A 25,848-nucleotide genomic window follows, 5' to 3' on the forward strand; every position below is an offset into this window, starting at 1 on the left:
GCTTTTGTCTGTAAGGAAGTTGTTCCAGTGGCCCTTATACTGCTTTTAAAATGTCCTGTCCGGCTTTAAAACATCAATATTTAGAAAGTATAACATCTTACATCATTATGATTGAAGTATATGATGACCATGCCCATGTTCTTTTATGACTCATAAGTTGTTGCAACAGTCTTTGGGTTGATACTTTCAAGCAGTTCAGCAGTTTTTGGTTTCATTATGAGAATTGCATCTTTCAAGGACTGGATGGCCAGCACTTCTGTTCTGGAAATTGCTCAAAAAAACCATTTTGGATAATATATGTAGGAAGGCCATCAGTCCTTTGAAAGCCCCTGTTCTCTAGTTTGTGGTTGTTAAGTTTCATGAGGCTGTGATCATCTTAGAGGTCACTACAGGTCATTTTATACAGCAGTATATTCACAATAGTCTCAGCTTTTCAGTCAGACCAAATTTATGCAATGCCTATACAGTTTAGGTATCCCAATATGCAGAAATATTAAAATACTTATTTCTTATACAAATATACTTATACTATAAAGTGGGTATCCCTGTAAAGGTGGGACTCATGGGTACCCATAGAACCCGTTTCCATTCAGATATCCTGAGGTTAAAAGTCAAAGGACCCCTTTGACCCCTTTGTTCATGACAGTTTTTACCTCACAAAAATTTTTAGCCCCAATCCTGACAAGCTAGCATGACGTGCAGTGGATACCTTAGGTGTTCTTTTATATGATACCAATATTTGCATTCTGTTACAGCCTCTGAAAGACTCTAAGATGAGACAAAAGACGTGGGCGTCCACTCCAGGGTTTATTAATGCAGCAGGCAGAGCAATGAGGGGCTGTTTTTGTGCCCTACGCACAGTGTGTGACGCTTGTGTACGTTGCAGCAGTGCTAGTTGTTGGTCTTTTGTTTAGACCTCGTCTGCGCGCACTCAAGAACTTAAAGATCTGAACCCTGGTCCTCCATCTGCAGCAGAGGGTGTGGAGTGCAACACAGCTCTTTGGTCTGACTGATGTTCAGGTCCAGGAGCTCTCCTGGAGTCAGAGCACCATGGTGTCCACATACTGCCTGTAACAGGGAACACTCTAATCCACGGGTTCCCAAACTTTCATGTGAAAGACCCCCTGCATTAGACCATGGCCCCCCAATTTGAGAGGATTTTGTCTCAAGTTACATTAGAGTTTAAGTGTTGAATTAATGATCAAACTAGGATCAGTATAAATTACAATCAGTCAAAATTACCAAGCCTTTTTCTTCCCTTGTTCTAAATTCCAAAATATGTGATAAAAGTTATTAATGTATTCCTCCTTTTGCTGGGGACCCCCTGCAACCCCCTCATTATGTTTTCCAAATGAAGCCATGTCTTGTTTTGTTTTGCAACAATAACGTATTTCATGATCCATATTTAACAAACATGAAGACAGATTCAACCAAATGATAAAACAAAACAGCCCCCTCACACCCCACCTCCTGATCCCCCCACCACACACACACACACACACACACACACACCCCTGCAGTAACAAGAATGTATCTGGAAGATTTTTAGTAAATGCAACAGAAGGTCAGAGTGTATAAAAGCAAACAACAAAACAAGAGAATTACCCAGAGGAGGAGGAAAAACCTCAAGATCAAAGCCCTAAAACACACACACACACACACACACACACACACACACACACACACACACACACACACACACAGTGTCAGCTATATTTTGTTGTAGTCAGCCCCACTTTTAATCATCTCTTGGAGTCAGAGCAGCATTATTTCACTCACATTTAGAACTCAATTTATGTAAATCACAGTGTCAATATAACTAAAACACTGTGGACAGTAGAGAGAGAGACAGTCAGGTAGTTTGGATAATGAGACAGATTATAGATCAGAGACACAGGCAGTAATTGGAAGTGAGAAACAGTTTGTTTCCACTCGAGTGAATGCGGATAAGGTTGGGGACATAATGAACAAGACAACTATATTTACTGTTTACACACGTGAAAAAAAATAATCTGATTCCAGTCTCTGTTCTGCTCATTGGCACCCTAGTGGTTGAGGCATTAAAGGGATAGTTTGGATTTTTTGAAATGGGGTTGTTTGACGTGCTCATCCATGGTCCCTCTAGTGGTCCCAGTTTGGAGAAGCAGCAGGAGTCCTGCTGTAGTGAGCTGTAGCTGACTCCATGCTAGGGTTCAATCCCAAGAAACAGGATTCCCGGGAAAACTAATCAAGACCATTTCCCTCCTGTTTCCCAGGAAATACAATGACGAGAAACAGGAAAAATGTTTTATTTATTTATCTTTTTAAACACACAGCATATTAACATATATTCAGAAAAATGTAAACATACAGTTTTCTGTCATAAAACATGCAGTAGATATGTTTGTGTGCGTGCTGAGTGCCAGTAAAACACAACACAGCCTATTACTTAACACAAGGCGCTATGATTAAAAATCACATGCATGCTCCTAGTCTGACCTTGTGGAATTGCACCTCTATTACAGGTAGTACGGTAACACCTTTTGGCCCATTAAATTCATTCTGATGCAGGCTGACCTCTTGTGATTGCACCAATACTGTAGTTAAGATGGTTAGTTGACTGAATTCATCTGTTGCAGGGAGCTCGTACTCACAGCCTCGACTCACACCAGCAGAGCAGCCACAGAAAACTTAGTTCAATGACTTAGAAAACACCAAATTACTTGCTTTAATAATTTTTGTTAGTTTATATAATGAAGATTTGTAAAATATCACTTTCATGGGTGAAGTTGTTCTTCTCAGAAAACAAATCACAGATAATAAACTTGGCATTTCATAATTCTGTCAGTTCGCAGTCAAACAGCAGATATAACAAAGTTCAAACTAGATTTGAAGCTTATATTAATTAATTCTAATGTTGATGGACATAAATTGTGTACTTTTGCCTTAAAACTGATCAAAATACTACACAAAAGTCAGGTTAGGAACACATATAAACATGATTGTTCTTGTTACATTTAGTGTTGCTTGAAATGACCAGGGCTTATTTCCCAAAAATTGGCTTCTTTTTCCGGGATAGAAAAAGTCTAATTTTTCGGGAAAAATATTAATCCCTACTCCACACTACAGGAGTTTTAAAATCCTAACAGATTTAAAATCTGCTTGCACCACACTCATCAGGAAAAACTTAAGACATTCTCTTCCCTCTAATCTCAAACACCCACATGCTTTAATGCACAACGCTATAATTGGTTTCCCATCTGAAAAAAGGCTGTCTGATGGCAAGATAAAGCAGTGAAAATATTCTAAATATAACATACACTTCCCAGCATACAACTGACCCAGGCCACCCACAGCAGTACATTGCTGGTGGTACTTCTCTCTGCTTCTCCAAATTGTGGACATGCCGACTGCCACCTACTGTAGGTGATACACTGACTGCGGATAAGTACCTCATACAACCCCACTTCAAGTAATCTGAACAGTCCTTTTAAGATGCCAGTCATGAATGCCCTTGTTTCACATCAGATCAGGGACCTTTGTTTCATGTAGCTGCAGCTCTCGGTGTTGTTACGTCTAGGAGGAATTCTGAGTAAGAGGCAGGCAAAAAGACTTCCACCTGTCCCAGTCCCTGACATCTAGTTTATCTTTTAATTTGTGAGGAGCTCAAGCTTTTTCTGGTGGTTATCTCATAATATTTTGTATAATCATTTGATCTACTTCGCTTGGGTTTCAGTAGCCTCTTTTCCACCAGCAAAAAAATGCTGTTTTCAACCAACAGCAGTACTTCAGATTTGTGGAATTTCTATGAGTGATGACTATAGTATGCCAATATATGCATCTTGGGTACAAGATTTCATTTCTTAATTATTCTGTACTCATTTTGTGGTATTTGGGATCCCATATTGTGTTTATCTGCTGATGTATTATGGGTTTGGGAGCACTCCACCTTGCACTCCTTACTGAAAACATCCTCCTGTGGCTTTTGCTAAAACATTGTGTAACAGTGTTGCAGATGTAGAGAAGAAGTAAGAAAACTCACTCACATTCTGCTGCTTCTTTTTATTCGTAAGAGCAATATTTCTCATTAAATAATTGACTTAGTCTCACTGTAAGACCACTTGGAGTGAGTCTATGATCAGTCCAAACTGTGTTTCATTCTCACCCCATTTGTCTCCTTGAAAACCTCAAGTTTTTTTGTTTTTTTTAACTTCCTCCCTCCTCCCACACTGCACCGCAGCTCAACACCTGGTTCAGGTATTTGCTTCCTTTTAAAATTCACATCATATTGTTCTTATCCGCCTAAACAAACCTCATCTGAAGGAGTAAATTCTCCAGAGCTCAGATGTAATTCTGTAAACATGCTTGTTATGACTGTGCCCTAAAATTTTCCACAGCAAAAATGCATCCCACATCGAGAGGTGTTAACATTGATTAATGGGATGATCTGAAAGATGAAAAGGCAAGAGGCAGGGGATTCATAAGCAGAGAAGAAATTTGTCTTGGATAAGAAAGAGGACTGGTGTGTAGGATTTAATGGTATCTAGTGGTGCTTGCAGATTACAACCAACTAGTCTCACTCTCCCCTTCCAAGCATGCAGGAGAACTCACAATGGCCATGAGACTTGCAAAAAAAATGTAAAAGGCCATATCAAGAGCCAGTGTTTGGTTTGTCCATCCTGGGTTGCTGTAGAAACATGGCAGGTCAACATGCTGCACTCCCACTGTAGATATAAAAGACTAATTTTATAGTAACAAAATCAAAATTCTTTTCATGTGATCCCAATGAAAACATACTTACAAATACTGTATTCCATTTAAGTCATGTAAATCTTTGCGCTGGTTCTTTAAAAAAAGTGGTGATAAAGTAAATATGCAGTCATTTAAAAGTCAGTTTTTATTTCTAATAAAATCCGTTACCTAGAAGTCATTACAGTATGTCTGGGCACAGAACCAGATCGGATACAGTGGACATGTCCCGCTCACACTCAACTACGTCCACCCCAGCCCAGCCCCCAATAAATTACTTAAAAATAAATCATTTAACTGAAAGTATTTTTATAATTGCCTGGTGAAAATAAGTGCTGTAGTGCCGGGCCAGTTAATATGTGTTGTCTACGTTTGTGGAGAACACTTAATGGTGTTACTAAGTAAATGACATGTTTGCAGATTGTTCCAGTAGATCAAAACTAATCAGAAAAGAGCCTTAATTATGGTGTAATAAAGGTTTACTGATGGAAAGGAAACCAATAAACTTTGAAACAGCAAAAAAATAAAATATGATCTTGCTAAAACTGACCCATTTTTCTACCCGACCTGAATTTCACCACTCACAGAGTCTTTGCCTCCCACCACCCTTATACCAACCATTCCCAACTCCACTCTACCCAAATAAATGATTTCAAAATTAATCATGGAACTGAAAATACTCTTGTCTACTGAAATTGTCTAGTGAAAACAAGCACTGTAGTGCTGGGCCAGTCAGTACAATTCAACAGAAGTTACAAAATATGTCCTACCATAAAAACCTGCTTTTAGAATGGAGATTTAACAGTTAGCCAACTTGAAAGACTGCCAGAAGCAAAAGGTTTTTTAACATGCATGATACACATTAATAGAGCTGGCATACCTTCTAATAATGAGCCTTGAAACAGCATAAAATAACGTATAATGGGGCTAAAACAGATCCGTTTTCTACCTGGCTTGAATTGTACCACTGTCGCCCCTAAGTTGTAACGAGATCTGTACCCTTGACATTATTTAAAATGGCTCATTGTGTTTTGCATATGAAAAATTAAGGTAATACAGTCTGAAAGAAGACAGCATGAGTTATGTAGCAGCAGTGAGACAGGAGAGCGAACATTAAAGAATTGTGATACCTCTGGTGAATAGATACAGAGTCAGGTTGCATCAGTGGAGCTGGTATGTCAGCTATCAGTGTATGTGTGTGTGAGAGAATCACAGGGATAAAGAGAGACATGCAGCTTTAAGAGAGAATGTGTCAGTGCCGCATTTGTCAGGCAGCAACAGATAAAAAGATTGAGTGAAGGTGGCAGCAATAAAAAAGAATTTGTCCTTGGAAATATTTCAGCTGGAGTTGCATTATCAGGACATCAGTGGCAGCTGCCATTTCAATTCTGCCTTCTTTATGAGTTTAGAAACTTGATGGCTCCTCAGGGATTCACTACTAATACAGCGTTATGTATGTAGTGTACAAATTTACAGAAGCTTTTTGGATGTTCATTTTATATGCAAGTGATTTGTGCAGGTAAAGAATTCATCTCCTTGCAAATAGCTGTGTCTCTAAAGAAAGGTGTTGGTGTTTTATCTGGCAAATTATGAATGAGTGGTCCTGCAGTCCCACAGCGCATTAACACATTATGAAACTGAAAGTGTTCAGTGCAGCCATTCACCCTAATTTCACCCAGCAAGTTGGCCCATTTATAATTGCAGCAATAGTCTCAGAGATGGAATTTTTAATACACATGATAACATCTGGGAGCTGCACGCTACAACCACAATCTGGTTCCATTAACTCAGGGAGGAACTGGAGGTTCCAGTTACACATAATTTGTTTTGTTGTTGCTTTTGGTTTTGGTTTTTGATGCCAAGAGCTGATTGCTGTTTCTGCATTGCATTTTCCAGATATCACTTCTCGGTCAAGGTGACGCAGAGCTGCTGCAGATTGTATTTATTACATGTACTTTTACAACAAGCTAATAGAGTAGAAAATAGGTCGGTTTTAACCCAATTTTATGTTAGTTTATGCTGCTTACAAAGTTCATTTTTAGAGGGCAGGTCAGTTCTCTTTGTGTGAACTTATTTACTAATGTTAAAATACCCTCTGCTTCTGGCAGTCTTTCTCGTGGACAGACCAAACCAAACTCTATTCTAAAAGGAGGTGTTTTATGGTAGGGAAAACTGGGAAAACTTGAGTTACGTCATCACTAAGACTCTTTTCTGATTCACTGTGATATACTGGACCAATCGGCACACATGTCATTTACTCAGTAATATCATTAACTAACCTGTGATGAAGTTTTTGCCACAGACATACACTACACATATTGACTTGAATGTAATATATGTGGCTCATATATAATATAAAATAAAACCTTCAAAAAGTGTTGTGTATGTATGTGAGTTATATCACATATATACTTAAGTTCTACTTAAGATTTATTTTCAGTTCCATAATTTGTTTAGAAATAATTGATTTAGGGGGCAACTTTGTGTTTTTTAGAACTTAGTGTGGACATACTACCTCAGTCCCAAATGTCACCTGACTTTGCTCACCCATAGACAGTGTTGTAGCTCCGCCAGTTGCTATCTTGGCAGTGCCTGGCTCATCCAAAAATGGGCAAAGAGGTGGAACTTATGTGGAACTGAGGTGGTTGAATCAAGCAACTAGCTTGCAGTTACCCATCTATGACTCAATGAGATGTCAAATGTATCTCCACTGGAGAAAAGTCTGGCTCCACATATGATCAATTTTCTGTTTGTAGTTCCTTAAAACAATGACAGTCATCTTGGGCGGCACTAAGCCGTGGATGTGGCAGTAATGCACCTGCAGAATAGTGACAAGGCTTACTTGTTTTAGTGGAACATTTGCACAAAGAGAGAGAGATTAAAATTGTTAAATGCAAATGAAACGGTAGCACTATAAGCTTGTTTCTTTTTGTGCCTTGTAGTCAGAGTAATTTTAAAAACAGTAACTCATACAGTAGGAGGAGGAGAATGTCGACTTAAATAATCAGCCAATGACAGGCTTATACCAACAGTGTACATCCAGAGTCAGCTTGTCCACTAGCTATTTGAGTAATCAAGTCAAATAGCCTGAAAACAAATGAACAATATAGTTTGGCAAGATGCTGCAGGCCAAAAATGGTGACAACCATTGTTGAATGTGTACCGCTGCTGCTTATTGTAAGTTATTTATTTTTCTTCTTCTCCCACTGCTGCAGTCAGCAGGTCAGGGGACTTATAAGCCATACTGTAGTCATCCATCTATTACTGCAGCCCAGAGAGAGAAATGCAAATGATCCCTCAACTAATGAAGGGGTTCTTTTTATTTTTTCTTTGAATATACGAGGGATTCTATGAGCCAAGAGCAAGAAGGAGGGAGGAAAAGAGGGAGGAGGGGTAAGGATAGGGAAGAGGGACAAGCAATGGTGATGAAGGAAGAGAAAGAATGAGTAGGACAGAAGAGATGTATAGGGGAGGAAATAATAGAGAGAATAGAGGGAGGTTGGGAGATTGTAGGAGATGTCAAAAACAAGAACTGGGGCAATGAAGAAAAGTGGGGAAGGAAGACCTGAGGAGACGACAGAATGGGAGAGCGTGTGGGGAGATGAGGGGTCGAGAATGAGAGAAGGTGTGAGAGGAAGACCTGAATGTGGATAACTGGTATTTCCCAGTTTCCATGGTAACGCTAGACTGATTTCCCCCCCCTCTCTACAACACATACTCACACATCTTTCTGCTAGTCCCATTTTCATACCCAGTGGGATAACATCCCACACTACAGCATATTACACACACACACACACACACACACACACACACACACACACACACACACACACACACACACACGTTTAATGCATATAGTACAGTATACTGTATGTGTCCTTGATAGATGGTGATGATGTCTGCATATTTTATACAGCTGTCAAAGCTTCACTCAGGGGAGGTTGCATACAGATTTGAGGAGAGAGAGGGGGGTAGAGAAAGAGAGGGGGCATATAAGCAACACAATAACTTGACTGTCTCTGGCGGATCATTAGCTGTTGTGTGTCATGATAACACTGGACTACACAACACAAAGTTTGTGCAACGATGTGAAAAGACTGAGAACTGTGTTGTATTGAATTGTGGAGCTAGACCGTTAAAAGAGTAAGGAGGAATGTAGCAATCGCACATGCAAAAATATATTAAATAGGATGAAATCCTATTTAATATATGATCTACAGTTGAAGGGAGTTCTTTCCCCCTGCCCCTTCCTCTCAGACTCAGGGAAGCTCTGCAGGCTGTAGGAGCTTTGCAGGAACTCTGCATCATAGATTTACAGTAACAAGCAACAGTCCTCTACTGTAAGTTTGATCAGCTGTTTATAACTCTCAGTTGTCTCTCAATGTGAAGTCAAGCCTGTTATCCCAAAAACAAAAGCACACTGCTCTGAAAATACACACTCTGGACTTTGAGTTCAGTGTCTCCCTGTCACACTGCCTGCCAGACTCCATTAACATATTTCTCAATTTAATTAATCATTATAAACATCTACTCTAACTAATGAATTCTTATAACTTGGTCACCTGGCAAACATTCGGCATTAACATGAAACAGGCTTACAAAAGTAGCCAGTAGTAGCAAGTATTTCAACATGTCTCCTTGATCTGTGGACACAGTGGACATGCCCTGACTTTTCAGAGCAGAGAGAACTGCTCATTTTTTCATGATTTTGACACCCTATTTTATATACTAGGGATTTTTTAGTCATTCAAATTTGACTGTGGTTAATAACACATGCTCATATGTTATTCACAGATTCTAATGTTATTTTTAGTTCAGTCAGGAAACTTCACTTGAATGCAGAGGCTTTATTTGATAAAAAAAAAAAACTTTGTTGTTGAACTCACTGATTAGACACACACATAGGGATAGAGTTCTGTATATAACAGCCAATCAGAGATCCCCTAGACAGACGTAGACAGTGGATTAACACTGGTGCAGGTGAGATGGAGCAAAGCTGTAAAGCATCAGCAAATAGCTGAATGACAGCAGATAGACACAAAAAGTTAAGGAGGTCTAAATATTCTTGAGCTAAGATTTTTGGATAATAGGAGAGCCTGCACACATCACTGGATGATAGTTAAGAGGTGGAGCCTCAGTGTGATGGTTAAAAAAGCATTTAGTTTTGACATTTAGTTTAAAATTGCTCGCCTTGTCTCCAATATTATTTTCCAAAAATGTTGAGCCATCTTGATTTTGTGTGGCTTCTTTAAAGGTGTACTATGCAGGATTTGTCAGTTAACACACCATTCAAAGTTGGTCCCTCCTTCCCTGTCCAGTGAGCTAGAGAGTGAAGAGAGGGAGCAGTGTTGGTGAAAACAAAGGAGAGAATCAGAGACATAAAACTTTATTCTCTGATAGTTTTACAGTGGTTTGTGTCACACACAGAGTGCAGAGGAGAGAGACGGGGACAGCAATGTGACTTAGTCCCCATATTTTTATCGAGTCCCCGACCTCACGCGCCGGGTCCTGCACACCCACTGCCCAAAAGTTGACGCCCAGAAACATCCCAAGCAGAGCAAACCTAGAAATCACAGGCAGAGGACAAGGTACCTGCAGATACGACAGACACACACTGCTATTGGGTCACAAGTGATGATTTTAGGCACCTGCTGAGTGTGTCAATGTCAAACACTGAGAAGTTCTATCATCAAATGTTGTAAATACCTAGAATTTCAACATCATATCATTAAACGGCCTATAAATTATTTATTTATATTTATTTGTTTATTGTTATTAATTGAAAAAAATACTAAATTTAACTCACTATTCAATAAAGAGAATTGAGAGTTATGTCACTTACCAGTGCTTGAGCAGGATTCTCACCTTTTTTAAAACCAGGAAGTGAGATGGGGGTATTTGGGGTATAGCTAACCCTTTTAATGCCTGATTAAAAACAATTAAAAAAAAAAATCTGATGGAGGTTGACAGTTGATGGAAATCTGAGACACAACTTTTCAAAACAAAATATATTTAAAACCAACCTGATTATAACAGTTCATTTTTACACCGATGTTATCAGTAGGTATTGATAGGTTTAGATTTTGAAGGCCTTTACACATTTTTAAGTTGTTTGAAGGTGTGAATTCTTGCCTGGGACAATTGTGTTTTCTGCCACAGGGCAAGTTTAGAAATTCAAAAAAATAAGACAGACCAAAACTTTTCATGAAATATATATATTTTATACATATAAATACTTAAAGAATACATGGAATACAAGATTACATAGAAAAAAGTGAATTAGAGTGTTAGTAGCAGTGTTTTTTAAAGATTTTTTGGGAGGACATGATTTGTCCCAGTTCTCAAGGATGGGTGAAAGACTATGCTCATGATTATTCTTATTTGGGATCTTTAGTGAAGTCACAATCATGGTGTGAAAATGCTGCATTCAGCTCTATTTCTAGTTGTCAGCAACAGGAGAGGAACTTATCATTCATAAAATAGGAAAAAAACAGCATTGAAGGATGCTGATGGAGCCCTGGAAAAGACAGAAATCAATAATATTTATACAAGCCCATGACGGAGGCTCCACGTGTCTTTACGACATGGTGATAGTCAGCCATTTGTCCAGTCAAACAGACTTGCAGACTTAATAGTGCCCTATAAACACACATACACTCTATGCAATAATTTACAGGCTTTATAGGTGCAAGCACCATAAAAGATGTTCCTGCTGCCACAACACACATTTACATGACAGAGCAAATCCATTATATTCTGCTGTACATGCTGAAAGCTCAAGGCAGTTCTTATACAATATAATGTAATGAGATGCAGACCTCTGATGGGAGGTATATACTGGATATTTAAGAACTCATGGGCCTTTAGGGAAAGTCCCAACGTACACACTTTTACACTGTTTAATATCATCACATTTCAATTCATTTCACTGCTTTTTAATGTGCCCATGACTGTCTCACTAAACCCCAGAGCTGCAGGCTCGACATGGGGTTTGAATTAGAATCAAACTTTAAGTCGCAGAACAAATACTGGAGACTTAACTTGAGCTGGTCTGTGAGAGTTCACATCCTCCTTAAAACTCCAGCAGCAACAAAATCAGAACTATTCGTGACCACTTTATTGATTTTGTTACTCAAACTTAATCTCTGCATCCATAAACTCTCCCCTTTGTCATAAAAGTTTACTACAAGTAATGATGTATAGTTATAATGGGTTGCATATAGCTGTCATTGTCTCACTCTTCTTCTTGTAGCACAAGAGTCCTTTAAGTGCATCTCATAAATTTATCCTGTGAGGAGTAATGATCTAATGATCTCTGTATTTCTCTTGGTTATGGCGCTGAGCACAAAGTGTCTACATCTGATGTAAAACATCAGTAGTTAAAACCAACCAAAAAGTAGGAGGGAGGAACACACACCAATACTGGAGAGGTGTGGACCATGGAGAAGGACGGGTTATAAGAGAAAACAGATGCAGACTTCTCCCTTCCAAGATTTAGTGCCTTGCAATAATCCAGGCGAGAAGAAATAAAAGCATGGATGATTGTCTGTTGCAGCCATTCTCAAACTTAAGAGTGTTACAGTCCAGTGTGGAATCTGAAAACGTTCTGCAGCTCACCCTAACCTTTAATGACAGCTCTGATGGACACATGAGATAAATCATATCAGTGATGAGATATAAGATATGTCTTGGTGTTTAATGTGACGGTACAATAAATACTGTTAATACTTGTTAAACTGGGTCAGATAAATGAAGAATTTAACATAATATAAACCCTGTGGCTTTGTTTTATTAATTCTGAATCATTTTTTAAATTAATCCTTAATGTTTTAGGGTAATTTCAAACTTACAAAATTGAAACCTGGAATACTTTTGTGGCCCACCAATGGGCTGCAGCCCACACTTTGGGGATCACTGGTCAATTGGAAATATATGCCTGAGCCTGCTTAAAACTCTAAGATAGTAGAAAGACAATTTAACAATTGCATTTATTTGTTTATCCTATTTAAGATGGGGCTCAAATGAAATGCCAAGATTCTTTGTGTAGGTTTTGCAGTCCTAGGTCACAAACTCCATTTTTTAGCAATATCAGGGGATCCAATACTTAAAATTTTTGTCTCACTCTTGTTTGGTTTTAAGAAGCCAATAGTCATCCAATGATCGATAACTTTACTTATTAACTTTGCTTGTGTTTCTACCAGAAGCGCCGTGGCAGTGGCAATCGAACGGGCAGGAAGTCAGACATGGAAAAGGCAGAATAAATCATGAATCATGAATCATGAAGACAGACAGAAAAGAAACTTAACTATGTAGTTTGTTTATCCATGGTAGAAGCACAAGGAGCAAGGAAAGAGGACCTAATCAACAAAATCAGAGCAAGTAAACATAATCAGACCAGCAAAATGCTCGGCTGCTGAAATGCTTCTGAAACGCTGCTAAGCTAAAGTAACTCTTTCCAGGCTCTGACTTATTATTTAGCATACAGACATGAGAGTGATATCAACCATCTTGCTGTCAGAGGGAGGCAGATGCAATCATTTAGTCAGAGAGGTAGGAGGGTAAATGGAGTGGCAGTGATTAGATTAACAGAGGCTGCTGGGCAATGTAGTGTTTCTAATTGAGTTGGTAGGATGTCTGTGGGTATTTGGGTGTGTTTTCATGACTTAACCTGGACACTACACCGTTTATAAGCCTGTCACTGTTACAGGTGCTTCACATATAGCCGCCCATCCAATTATTGCCTCATAAATCCCATACACGCACATTCAGCACGTCTTACTGACGAACTGTTCATTCTTGCAGCTTAATGTTGCAGTAATGCTGTTGCCTCATGACAGCAATTTAAGTTAATGGAAGCAGATAAACAGAGATGTGAAGACATAAACAGTCATTACATGCCAATAAGCCAGACAAAAACACAAGTGGATGCAGATGTCTTGGATACTTAGAGCCTGCAAGCTGCGAGAGCTGCAGCACATATCTGCTAAATATAGAGACCTCTTTTCTTATGGTGTTTCACAGCAACTGTCCTGCAAGAAAATCTGCACTCACTGCCACTTTTTTAAAAATAATTGAAAATATTTGTCATTCAGAGGGAGTGAGGGAGTTAAAACAGAACCAGACAGTGGTGTGAAACAGCAGCCAACAGGGCTCACCAACAGGGTTTACCTTCCAGAATAGCTTGAATCACAGAGAGCAGCAGTGATTTCCATACAGATAAGTAGGATTTAATCACATCTGTATTCTAGAGGAGAGCCAGAATAAGGACACACAAAGAGATGAGGAGAGTAGCAGGAGCAAAGATAGAAAAGTTGGAGGAGGGTTGGTGACGGGTGAAAAGGGTGAGGTGGAAATGAAGTAAGCAGCAAACTAACTCGACCCTGAGTTAGGAGAGGAAGATGAGCCAGTGCCAAGTCAAATTGATTATGGTGTTAAGTTTTTTGGCACATGGAAGAATAAAAAGAAGTTGTTAGTGATTTATTTTTTGTTTCAATTTTCATCCCCATACTGTGAGCCTTTGCCAACACAACATTCACAGTTCAATCAGGAAAAGTTTCACTCTGAGTGTACAATATATATTTACTTGACATGTGCACAACTTAGAGAGAAATGTGAGAAGCCTTTAGCAGTTAGACTCCATCGCAACATCATCACCTATAAAGGAGGTAGTGAAGCAGCGATTAGTAAAGGAAACACCCCCAATGGAGTCTAGACACTGGTGGTGGTGGTGGTGAAGGGATGGTTCACGATCTGGATGAGATGAGGACTGGACTTCTGATGAGGTCATCTTGGGCACTGGATTAGAAGAAGTGGAGGAGAGTGGGGTGGAGGAGGGTCGCAGCAATTCCCTGTAGAATTGACAGCTGAAAGCAGCAGAGGGGAGAACAGGTTTAAAGTTTCGACATAACGACATGATTGGGTGATGGAGACTGGCTAAATCTGTATGTTGACTTAAAGAGTCAATGCCCACGGATAGCTGATTGAGAATAAGTAGGTAAAGAGAGAGTGGGGAGAGAAATACAGTGATGAATGAGGAATAAAGATAGTCTTCCTGATTGAACTCTGAGCTTCATTTCCACATGTATTCCAATTTACTTACACCTTTCAGTTCAAAATTCTCTGAAAAGTGTCAACACTTCTCATCACCAGCCTGCATTCATTCTTGGTGTCAGGGATCTGCCGCTGTAACTTTCCCCTGTTGTTTCTGTCCTCCTCCCTCTGCCTGCACCACTCTTGCTGGACGCCTGCTGCCGTGTTCACATGAAACAGAGCGTCAGGATCAGGATTTGTTCTTGCAATTAATATCACTCTACAAATGTAGCATTAGTTGAATCAAAATGTAAAGATTCACACATTGCATTGTCTTGTATTGCATCATCTTGTATTGTATCGTGACAGGGCTCAATCGTATCAAACCGAATCGATCACTACTTAAAAATTTATATAAAAGATATATTGTATCGTTGAACATGAGATACGTATTATTGGTCTCAGTCAGTGAGATACACACCCCTAGTTTTTACACAAATTTACATTTGGGCAACCAAAAATGTACCACCAAATTTAAGGACTTGGTGGCCCATGGGGCCAGTGCTGAAGAATATTATTGTGGTATCATTGCATTCATGTAAAAATAAGTCATTTCAAGTAATAGCCTCATGTTCACATAAGTGTTATCAGCAAAATGTACCTGTAAGAATACTCATTCTGCAGGAAAATGGCCTTCGGGGACAGCTGGTTTATATTTATAATGATGATCTTTTTTATGTTAAAACTTAATCAGCAGAAGTAACTATAGCTGTCAAATAAATGTAGTTAAGTAAAAAGTACAGTAACTGCTGAAATGTAATGGACCAAAAGTGTAAAGTAGCATAAAATGGAAATAATCACTTAAAGTACAAGAACATAAAAACTGTACATTACTAAAGTACTTGACTAAATATACTTAATTACTTGTACTTATTTAGCTTTCACCACTGGAAGCTTCTCAGTTGTGACGTCTTTATGGATGCTGCTGTAAATCACTGAGGACAACATGGGAGACAAAGTAGAAAAAGAAGATGTAACAAAAAATAAAATAATAATATTTAAAAGTGTGTATGTGCACATGTATGTATACACATGTGCTATTTGCTTTGTATTATGTGCATGAATGTGTATTGTGAAGTCTCAGTGAGACACTGCTGGAGTTATCTAGGTCATAGTGGATAAATTTTTAATCGTACTGTAGTGAGCTACAATAACGCTGGCACACAAAAAGCTGAAGATAGCAGCTAATCTCATCCGATCAAAACCAGTACAGCTGCTCTTCTTTGGTTCTTCTTGTTGTAAATGTGATTTATACAAATAATTGCAAATAATCCTCCGGGCTCTAATTGTACAACACATGCAGATACACACATCTTTCACAGACTGAAGCTGTTAGACACTGGACTGCTGGTAAGAGAGCTACTGTGATGTACAGAAAGAAACAGAAAATGCTGCAACAAAAAATGTGTCCATTCTCTCTCTCTCTCAAACACACTAAGGCCACTGGAGATATTTTAGTTAACATCTAATGTATCGTAGAGCACTGGCTCCTCAGGAGGCCTCCATCAGGACATTTGTGTAGGCTGTGTGATATCATCAACATTTCGCTCCTTCCTGCGGGAGGCAGGGACTGTGGAAGGGCACTGCTTCATGCCCTCCCGTTGCAGTTCAGCAACAGAGAAATTGCTTGTAGCTGTAGTGGAGGCACACCACAGATGACTGAAGGATTTTGCAGTTGTATCCCAAATCTCCTGGTAACTGTAGTTGCATCATCAAGCTGCTGTGGTATATAAATAACGACAGAAAATAATCTTCTCATGCAAAAACACTACAGCCAATAGCTGAGGAATGCTTCTATCACATACATTAAGAGCATGCTTGTTAGCCGAGTGCTTTTTAGCTTACAAGACAGGGAGAAAGAAAAATTTCTCCCATTTATCTGCCTGCCTCTAAGACATCTCACCAGCCGAGGCCAACCCATGACAACCCCCTTCTCCCCCTCAAACAAGCATGTTGCAAGACTCAACTAATGTCTGTGCAGAAGTCAGGTATCAAGTGTCTGTGCGTTGAGCCATCAGGACTTTTGTAGCTTCTAACTGAATATCTGTGTTTAAAAGTTTAGTTTCTCTCTTGCGTCGCTGTTTGTGCTTTCAGGTATCTGTTTTTTTTTTCTCATGCTACAGCAACAAAAACACAACAGTTCTTATTTTCAGGTGATTATACACCAGTGAAAACAGTATTATATGATTTAATTTCTGCCACATTCTACCAATAAATTACAATAAATCTTATACACTGGACTTTAAAATAACAAAATCATGAGGGGCTTTTATTGTGAAAACTTGTATAAGAAATTAAAATTGTCTGTATGACTCAAGACGAGCGCATCATCAGTTAAAAGACACACCTTCAAGCGGTTAGCTTCGTTGTAATGTGGATGCAAATCCCTGCCATGTTCAGCTGACACGCCGAGTCAAGCCAAGTGGATGTGTTTGCAAAAGGGACACAACATGACCATACTCAATGCCACACCACCAGCATAGCTTAAAGACAGCAAGTTAATCATGTCTCCTTTCTGTTTGAGATGGACATTTAGAAACACAATCAACTGGAAACGGTTACTGTTGTCTAAGATGATTTATTAAATATGCAAAACCACTTCAGAAAAATTACATTTGTATACAACTAATATGCATCAGCAAATACTGTACAAGTAAGACAGTAGTAACATATGATGTCTGGATTAAGTTATTGTTCTGTTTTTCAGCGTGACAAGGAAACATATGCAACCAAAAACACTTATAAATTCCAATATTTGGTGAAAATGTATTCTTTCAGGATTTATATATATTAAATATATCTTCTTTATGAAGTGTTTTGGTTTGCTTTAATTTAATTTTTAAACTTGGTCTGTGTCAGAAAACACTCCCAGATGAGAATTCACAACATCAAACAATTAAAAAATGTGTTAAAAGCTTCAAAATCTAAATGTAACAATACCTACTGAAAGCAGGTGTAAAAATGTGCCATCTTTGTTTTAAAATCTTTCTTTTTATTAGAATGTTGGCTCTGAAAGCTGTGTCAACTCTGTCAACTTTTTACAAAAACATGATTTAATCAGGCATGAAAAGGGTTAGCTATACCCTGAGGACCCCTGTCTCACTTCCTGGTTTAAAAAAAGAGAACTTTTGTCAGCTGTGTAAGACATCAGCTCTTGTCAGTTTAATAGCCTGGAGTTTGATCCTCGAAAATATATTTTCCAGCATGATTAAAGAGTAAAATTCAAAAATCCCTCAAAGTACAGTTTTGTCCAAATTCTCAAAGATTAAATGTATTTGCACTACTATTTTATTAGTTTTCCAACAGTATCCACTCCTGCCAACCAACACATGATTAACATTTATGTGATTGTGTGTTGGCAGCTAAAGCATTTGGTTACAGTCAGGAAGAGATTGTAGTCCAGGTTCATTATTGAAAAAGTCAAGCTTGACACCAGACACAGTGAACGTAATCCAAGAAGTAATTACATTCTCTACACAAAAATGTATCTGGCAAAGAAACTTTAATGTGTATTTTGAGTTGAAAAACAACAAATGTCAGCCAAGACTAACAAATAGGCAATTAAAAAGTTACATTGTTTGGTACAAAACCATAATGTTTGTATCTCATTCTTGAGAACTGGGACAAAACTGTTTTAATTGGGGATTTGATTTTTACTCTTCATTATGTTGGGAAAATATATTTTAAACATCAAACTCTTATTAAAACTTGTAACGGATCAACCTTCTAGTGATTGAATTTTTTTTTTTTTAAGTTACATTATTTCACAGCAGGTGACCAGTTTTCAAACTGAAAAAACAACTGAGTGAGCAGCAAATTTATTTTTTCCTTAGAGTTCTGTTAATGCTAATCAAAATACACATTTTAAACCATATTTTTTATTTAGCTTTGATTTAGAAGGGCTACAGAGCTGACATGTTATGGTTGAAATACATCTGAAAGCATTTTTATTTAATGAATTTGTCCAAAAATAGAGAGCTTACCAGTGCTTGAGCAGTATTCCTGCCAATTTTTTAAACCAGGAAGTGAGATGGGGGTCTTCAGGGTATAGCTAACCCTTTTTCTGCCTGATTAAATCATGCTTTGATGAATTTGATGGAGTTGATGGAAATCTGAGATGTAACAAAGGTGCAAAGGAACAATATTTTCATTCAAAAAATCAAATATTTTAAAACAAAGATGATAATAATGGCACATTTTAATACCTGTTATCAGTAGGCATTGTTAGTTTTAGATTATGAAGGCTTTGAACACATTTTTAAATTGTTTAAAGTTGTGAATTCTTGTCTGGGACAAGGCTGTTTTCTGACAGAGCAAGTTTAGAAAGTAATAAAACTAAAGCAAACAAAATATTTCATAAATTACATATATTTGGTAGGTTTTTTTGGTAGGACATGATTTGAATAAGAACTGGTATTTGTCTGCTTGTGACAAACACAGTGACTTACAGTGATGCAAACTGACAATATAACACTGACCTCCCTCTGTCCTCCTCTGCAGTCCTTGTTGCTGATTCGTCAGGAGATGGTGGTTTCCCAGAAGAAGCTGGGCGAGTTCTGCGAGGCTCTGAAGCAGTATCTGAAGAACGTGTCCACTCAGAGGGACTGCTTTCAGTAAGTCTCACTATTGCTCCACATTTTCATAACCGCTCTGCTCCTGCTGCTGCTGCAGAGTACAGCACCATAACCCTAATCATTTTTAATATTTAATGTGTTCCGTTTTCAGTGTCAGGGCCTCACTGTTTTTCTAACTTTATTAAGTACTACCTCAAATATTCCCTCCTCTGGTTTTGGACTGTGTCTGTTTTTTTCAGTGTTAATGCACGCACACACACACACAAGCCTACGCACACGCAAAACTTTTTCAGTTAAGCTTTGAGTGGGTATTTCATCATTATCCTTCCAAAATCTGAAAAATTCTGTGACTCCTATGGGGTTTGGATCAGTGGGATACTCAAATCATGCTGCATACCCAATGTGTATAATATTATACCTGTAATATAGTCTGAAATGCACATGCCGTTGCTATTACAAAACTCCTGTGTCTCCCACTCTGAGCCCCAGGGTGCTGAGAAGCAGTCTAATATCCAGAGAGATTTCTCTAAATCCTAGACTCAATATGCCATATGCATAGTCCAGAGTCATATTCTGCATATGCCCTTGGCAAGACTTCAAGGTTCTTCTACTGTATTACAGTTTCTCCCACCAGTAACTGCAGGCTGTACTTTGGGATGAAGGGTCTGCAGCAGGGGCAGAGACAGAAGTGTGAGGCTTAACAGCTTCATATAGCACAGAATAAACAGTGCATTTGCATAATATTCAATACACTTGGAGTGATTTAACATAGTTAAACCTGCATTAAAGGGATACTGTAGTTCAAAAATGAAAATTCAGTCATTATCTACTCAGCCTCATGCTGATTGAAGGTCAGGTTTGTTTTTTTTAGTCCACAGAACGCTGCTGGAGTTTAGCAGGAAAACAGCGCTGCAGAATCTCCCAAACAATTTAATTGAATGGTGACCAGTTTTTACACCAGTGTGGTGTAATCCAAGTCTCCCAACACCCTGGCATGCCGTTCAGTTGCACATGCACGTCATCACGCCACACACACCCAGATGGAGTGCACATGCACACAAAAATGGCTCCAAGTTAAGGATGAAGATGATGATGATGAAGATTTAGGCTAAAAGCATGAAGTAAATGATGTCTTTCAAGTCAACTTGGCGTGTCGGGCCTTTAGGAGACTTGGATTACACAAGAAAAGCAGTATGGAGGCATTTTTTTCCGTTTGAAAACTGTTCACCATTTACATAAGAGAGAATCTGCAACACTGTCTCCCTGTGTTTTGTGGACTGAAAAACTAAACCCGACTTTCAATCATTTGAGGGTGAGTAGATAATGACTGAATTTTCATTTCTGGGTAAAGTATCGCTTTAACCGATTTTTTGACCACTTGGGGCAACAGAAACAACGGCTAAACAACGTGCAATATGCAAGTTGCTTCTAGGGGTCTCTCACATTAAAACCATAGCAAAAGACATAGTTTGACATCATTAAGTAGTGTGGGATCATGGGAGTTGTTGTCATCTGTATTGTTAAAAAAAATCCACCATTGCATGTGATGGGGACAGACAAAGTTTTATTCATGTTTAGTCAAGTGTGCCAACTTCCTTCTTCGCTCTCTGTCATGTCAGGTGTATCCTGGAAGTTACAGCAACTAGCTAACAATGGCTAGAAGGAAGTACAAAGTTACCTTGAATAAATTATGGATTCCTTTGGATTTGAAATTTTGGGGGAAATTTGACATTATGTTAGCATACAGCTTAACAAAATATATAACATATGTCTAGTTGTTTTAGACATTTTAATGTAGAAATATTAAATACAATAATTTTTAACACACAACTGACGTAAGCCACTTTTACACAGCCAGTGCCATTATTCTGTGTCACCATCCTGCATAAATGGAATCATCCCCTCTCTCTACCCCCTTTCCTGTCATATCGTCTTCTGTCTCTATATAATAAAGACAAATTATATTTAAAAAAGACATTTAAAAAAAGGTATGAACACAGAATTCAACTACCTTCCCTTTCTGTTAAACAAAGTTTTTTAAGTGCCGCTAAACAGAAAAATGAATCTTTAATGTAAAAATGAAAATAAATCTGCCAACAGATCTAAATTAAGTAGAAAACACAAAATAAATATTTCATTGAGTCTTCACTCCATAACTGTGAACCATCACTGGTGCAGCCAGTTGTTTTCAGAAGTTGCATAATAAGATGAAGGGAGATGATTTGTGTGTTGTCAAGATAAGACATTAGCCTGAATACACCTTTATCTGTAAGACACAACTGCTGTAAAACTACAGTGGGACAAACAAATCTATACAGACAACTTTACTGACATAAGTGATGGACACAAGAAAATATACAAGACAGTGAATATCCCTCTGAGTACAATAAGATCAGTCATAAAAGTAAAGAGATATGATGCAGTTATAAATCTGCCTGGAGCAGGGCGTCTTTAAAAGCTGTTGAGATGGGAGGCGTTGTGTATGTGGTGTAATACTGGTCAGGTGCTTTGGCAACTATAACTTTATGCTTTCACATCATATCTGGACTGGAGGTGTGAAGGAAGCTGTCAAACAAAGAAAAATAAGGTTTTGGTCTGGTGGAACCAAACTGAGAGTTTTGGCAATAATCCAGACAGCACACAGCAGAGACACAAACATTCCCACCATGCAGCCTGGTGGTGACAGCATCACGCTGTGGGGACGTTTTAACAGTGACAGCAACAGACTCTAAAACCCTGAACCCTACTGTAAAAGACATTTATGCTGCATTTCATTAACCTCAGAAGTCAGAAGTTGGAGCTGGGAATGTCACGGGGTTAGCAAGGTTAGCCATTGTTAGCAATACCTGTTGATGATGAATTTCACATTTCACATTACAACATGTCCACAGATGGAACTTGGGCTGCACTGCATGTAAGACTGAATAAATGAGACTCAAATAAAGACAGAAATCTTAATAAAGAGTATGTACCACAGCTTTCACTGCTGTTGGTGCAGGGCAGACATCTTGGATCTTGAGGTCAGGGTTGGTGAGGTTTGTCCGACTTCCCAGTACAAATGGAATGCATCATTATTTTCCAGCAAGACAAAAACCTAATCTGCACAGGAAAGGGGTTAAGTTTAAGGTTTTCTGATTGGTTAAAGTTTGTGCACAGGTATAAGGGAGTTTTTCATTTAAACACATTATACATGTTGGAGCATAGTTGCTGAAAACATGAATAGACTGAGAACTGTGTAGTACTGAGTTTTGGAGTTAGACCGTTAAACTTTTGTACTCAAGTTCTGTGTTCAGGATTTTTTGGGCGGAGCTGAAACATGTCCCCCAGCACTATATAAGCCCCAAGAATTTACTCACGCACACAAAAATAAAATAAAAGAAATAAATTGCCAGACAGATCATATCTCAGTCTTTCAGCATGACAAACGTCCACCAGTTTCTTTAACCAGGTCTCAAACTGAGGGGCAGAGTCAGATTTACACAGCTTCTAAATGGGCCTCTTTTCAACCAACATTCCACACAACAGTACAATATTATTGTTGTGGTCTAAATGGAGTGGAGTACCATTGAAACAAAAGAGACCAAACATTTTTGGACATGTCTTTGACTTTGATTTTCTTAAAGGACACAACAAAGCATTGTGGCCAGGCTGCTGAGAGTAATAACATGCAAAGTTGGGTTTTAACTTTGAATGAACAGGTTTCTTACTCACCCCAGTGTCCGTACTGTCCATAGCAGGCAAACTGTAATGTTTGCCGTCCCCAAACCTTGGTTTCCCAACAGTCACCTCAACCAGTCGCTGCTTCCTCTGGGGATTGTGTTCCTTTTCCCAGATGCAGAAGTCTGGATGGAGCACACACAGTTATTGCCCCAAGACGATGGTTTTGCCAATCTGCTCCTTAGTGCAGCTGTCTGGTCGCATCCATCATTTGTACAGTCCCTTTATCCGGTTGTAGGTTTCTTGCACAGTCTCTCCCACCGGCACAGTAGTGCTCCGGAAGCGCTGTCTGTATGGCTCTTCTGTAACATCAGCACTGCTGCTTTAACAGCCTCATACAATTCTGACTGTTCCTCATCCATTCCAGCACAGGCCTGTAGAACTTTTCCTGTCAACAAGGTGACCACTCTCGCTGCCCACTCCGCTGGCTGTCATCCTCATGATCTGGCTATCCATTCAAATTGAACAAAAAAACTCTGTGAATCTTCACCTTCTTTGAAATCAGGTATTCTGGGTTCATCAACATGCAGGGTTCTTCCATCTGTTACATGCAGGTGAGAGATCAGGGAAAGTTTTGTGCAGTTTGGCCGATGACGCTTTAATTATGTGAATGCAGTACAAGTATGTCTGCGGTGCGGATGCTTTCTGAAGTGTCTGAAACAAACAGCAAAGATGCAATTTGCAATGATTGTTCAGCGTTGGTGATGTTAGAAGGAACTGAATTACATTCCTTCAACACTCCAAATTAAACTGCCCGTCTTGAGAGCCGTCATCCTGATCATCACGACAAATTTGTGAAGAACTGAGAGAAACAGGCACATACAGGAAAAAAACTGTCAGCAGTAGTTTTCTTATTTTGTCCAGTGAATGTGTGCATTTTAATAAGCATTTTAGTTTATGTCTGCCAGTGGACCGTCACAAAAAGAATAGACATAATAATGTGCCAATTCCACTACAAGAGAGATATGATGTTTTTCTGCAGTTAGGTAGAAAACAATATGTGCATATATATTGGTATTAGAAATTGGCCAAAATGAGTTGGAAAATATCAGCTTATTGGTTATCTGCAAAAATACAATATTGTTTATCCCTGAAAAAAATTAACACAGTTGTGTTTGCATCCACCTCATTTCATATTAGTTTACCACTTTTTATGACCAGCATATCTTGTAATAAAATGGTGCCTGTGGGGAGGGGCTGTTTCAGAGTAAATAACGTCCTCACATGTGGATGGAAGACGTTGGAAAGTGAAAAGGGGCAAAGGTTTTTGAGTCGGAGCGTGTTGTTGCTTATCTCTTTCATTATAAAACGCTGCAGTGCCCCGGGCTCACGCTATTATGGAAAAGTTGGTCGCATGCAATCAAAGCCCTGTAGTGAACCGTGGCTCTACCCCTGCTGTCAGGGGACAGGCTCTGTTAACACTGACATCTTGATTTACTGATGCTGATCCCAGCACTGTTTTCCAAGAGCATTTAATGAAATGCTTTTAAACTTAAAGTCTGTGCTGCTAACTATTACTTGGCTTGGGACTACAGATGAAAAATAGCCTTTCCAGCTAACTGACACATTTCCAGAAGTGTTGCACTGTCCCTGTCAAATAAATAATAACCTAAACTAATAATAAAAGCCGTTCAGCATCGCCATTTTATGATGGGGAGAGTGGAGGAATGACACACGGCAAAGGGCCGCAGGCAGGATTTGAACCCACAGCCACTGCAGAGGACTCACAGCCTCCATACATGAGGTGCACTTGAGCTACCCAGGCACCCCAGACTGACATATCTTAACAATGGGCCTCATGCAAGAAATTTGTTTTTAAGTGGTACGCACAAGGGATTTCAGAGAACTTGTTGCATTCACCAGATTTCTAGTATTTTGAATTTTCTTTCAGATATGAACACAATTTGCCAGACCATTTGTAGGAGTCATGTGCACTTAGTCTGTTGTTATCCAAACCAAAACCAAAAAGTTTTTCACTAATGATAATATATATTTCATCAGTCTGAAGACATTTTGAGTCTGAAAAATAAATTCACACTTCACAATCATGTCACCATCATCCACCATTGTCCTGGCATTCTAATAAATTATTTATAATATATTTCCACATAAAGTCTATCATCGGAGCTTTAACAGCACTTTGTTTTCCTGTTTCTTGGCTTTGGTAGGTCCTTTAATTCCACTGCTGATGCTGTTAAAATGATGACTCTCTGACGTCACTCTGCAAACTCCTTAAGTTTTTCTTTTTAATCCTTGATTTCACTTTCATGAATGAGCATTTCCTGATTTATGGTGCAGGAAGTATAACCTTATATGATATTATTATACTGTTAATTATGCTAATTTACAAATCTCATGCATGTGCACTCAAGTATGCATAGGCGGATCATTTACACAGTTGTCTGAAGTTATGAGTGTTTGCTGAATCTGACGTGGCATGTTTGCACAAGAAAATCTTATTTAAGATAAAAATATAAAAATGTTCTTGCATGAGGCCCAGTTATTGGATGGATTACTGTGCAGTTTGATGGGTTTAGTTCTTTAGTCCACAAAACACTGCTGGAGCTTCACAGGAAAACATCTTTGCAAAATCCCCCAAACAGTGGAAGTGGATGGTGACCAGTTTTCAAATGGAAAAGAAGAAAATCCATAAAATGCCTCCATACTGCTCGTCTGGTGTAATCCAGTTCTCCTAAAGCCCCAGCATGCCATTCACTTCCGTGCGCACACCGTCACA

General features: G+C 38.9%; 1 protein-coding gene across 1 annotated transcript in view; it reads left to right on the plus strand.

Moving 5' to 3' along the window:
* The window catches only part of LOC146316065 (N-terminal EF-hand calcium-binding protein 2-like), a 178,460-nt gene that overhangs the window by 132,280 nt on the left and 20,332 nt on the right, over positions 1-25,848 (plus strand). The window contains exon 10 of the mRNA XM_084734620.1: positions 19,321-19,433. Coding sequence (XP_084590746.1) covers positions 19,321-19,433 — 113 coding nt within the window. The remainder of the gene's footprint in view (positions 1-19,320; positions 19,434-25,848) is intronic.

The sequence above is a fragment of the Lutjanus erythropterus genome, chromosome 13 (assembly GCF_056507025.1).
Source record: "Lutjanus erythropterus isolate fLutEry1 chromosome 13, fLutEry1.hap2, whole genome shotgun sequence".
Lineage (NCBI taxonomy): Eukaryota > Metazoa > Chordata > Actinopteri > Lutjaniformes > Lutjanidae > Lutjanus > Lutjanus erythropterus.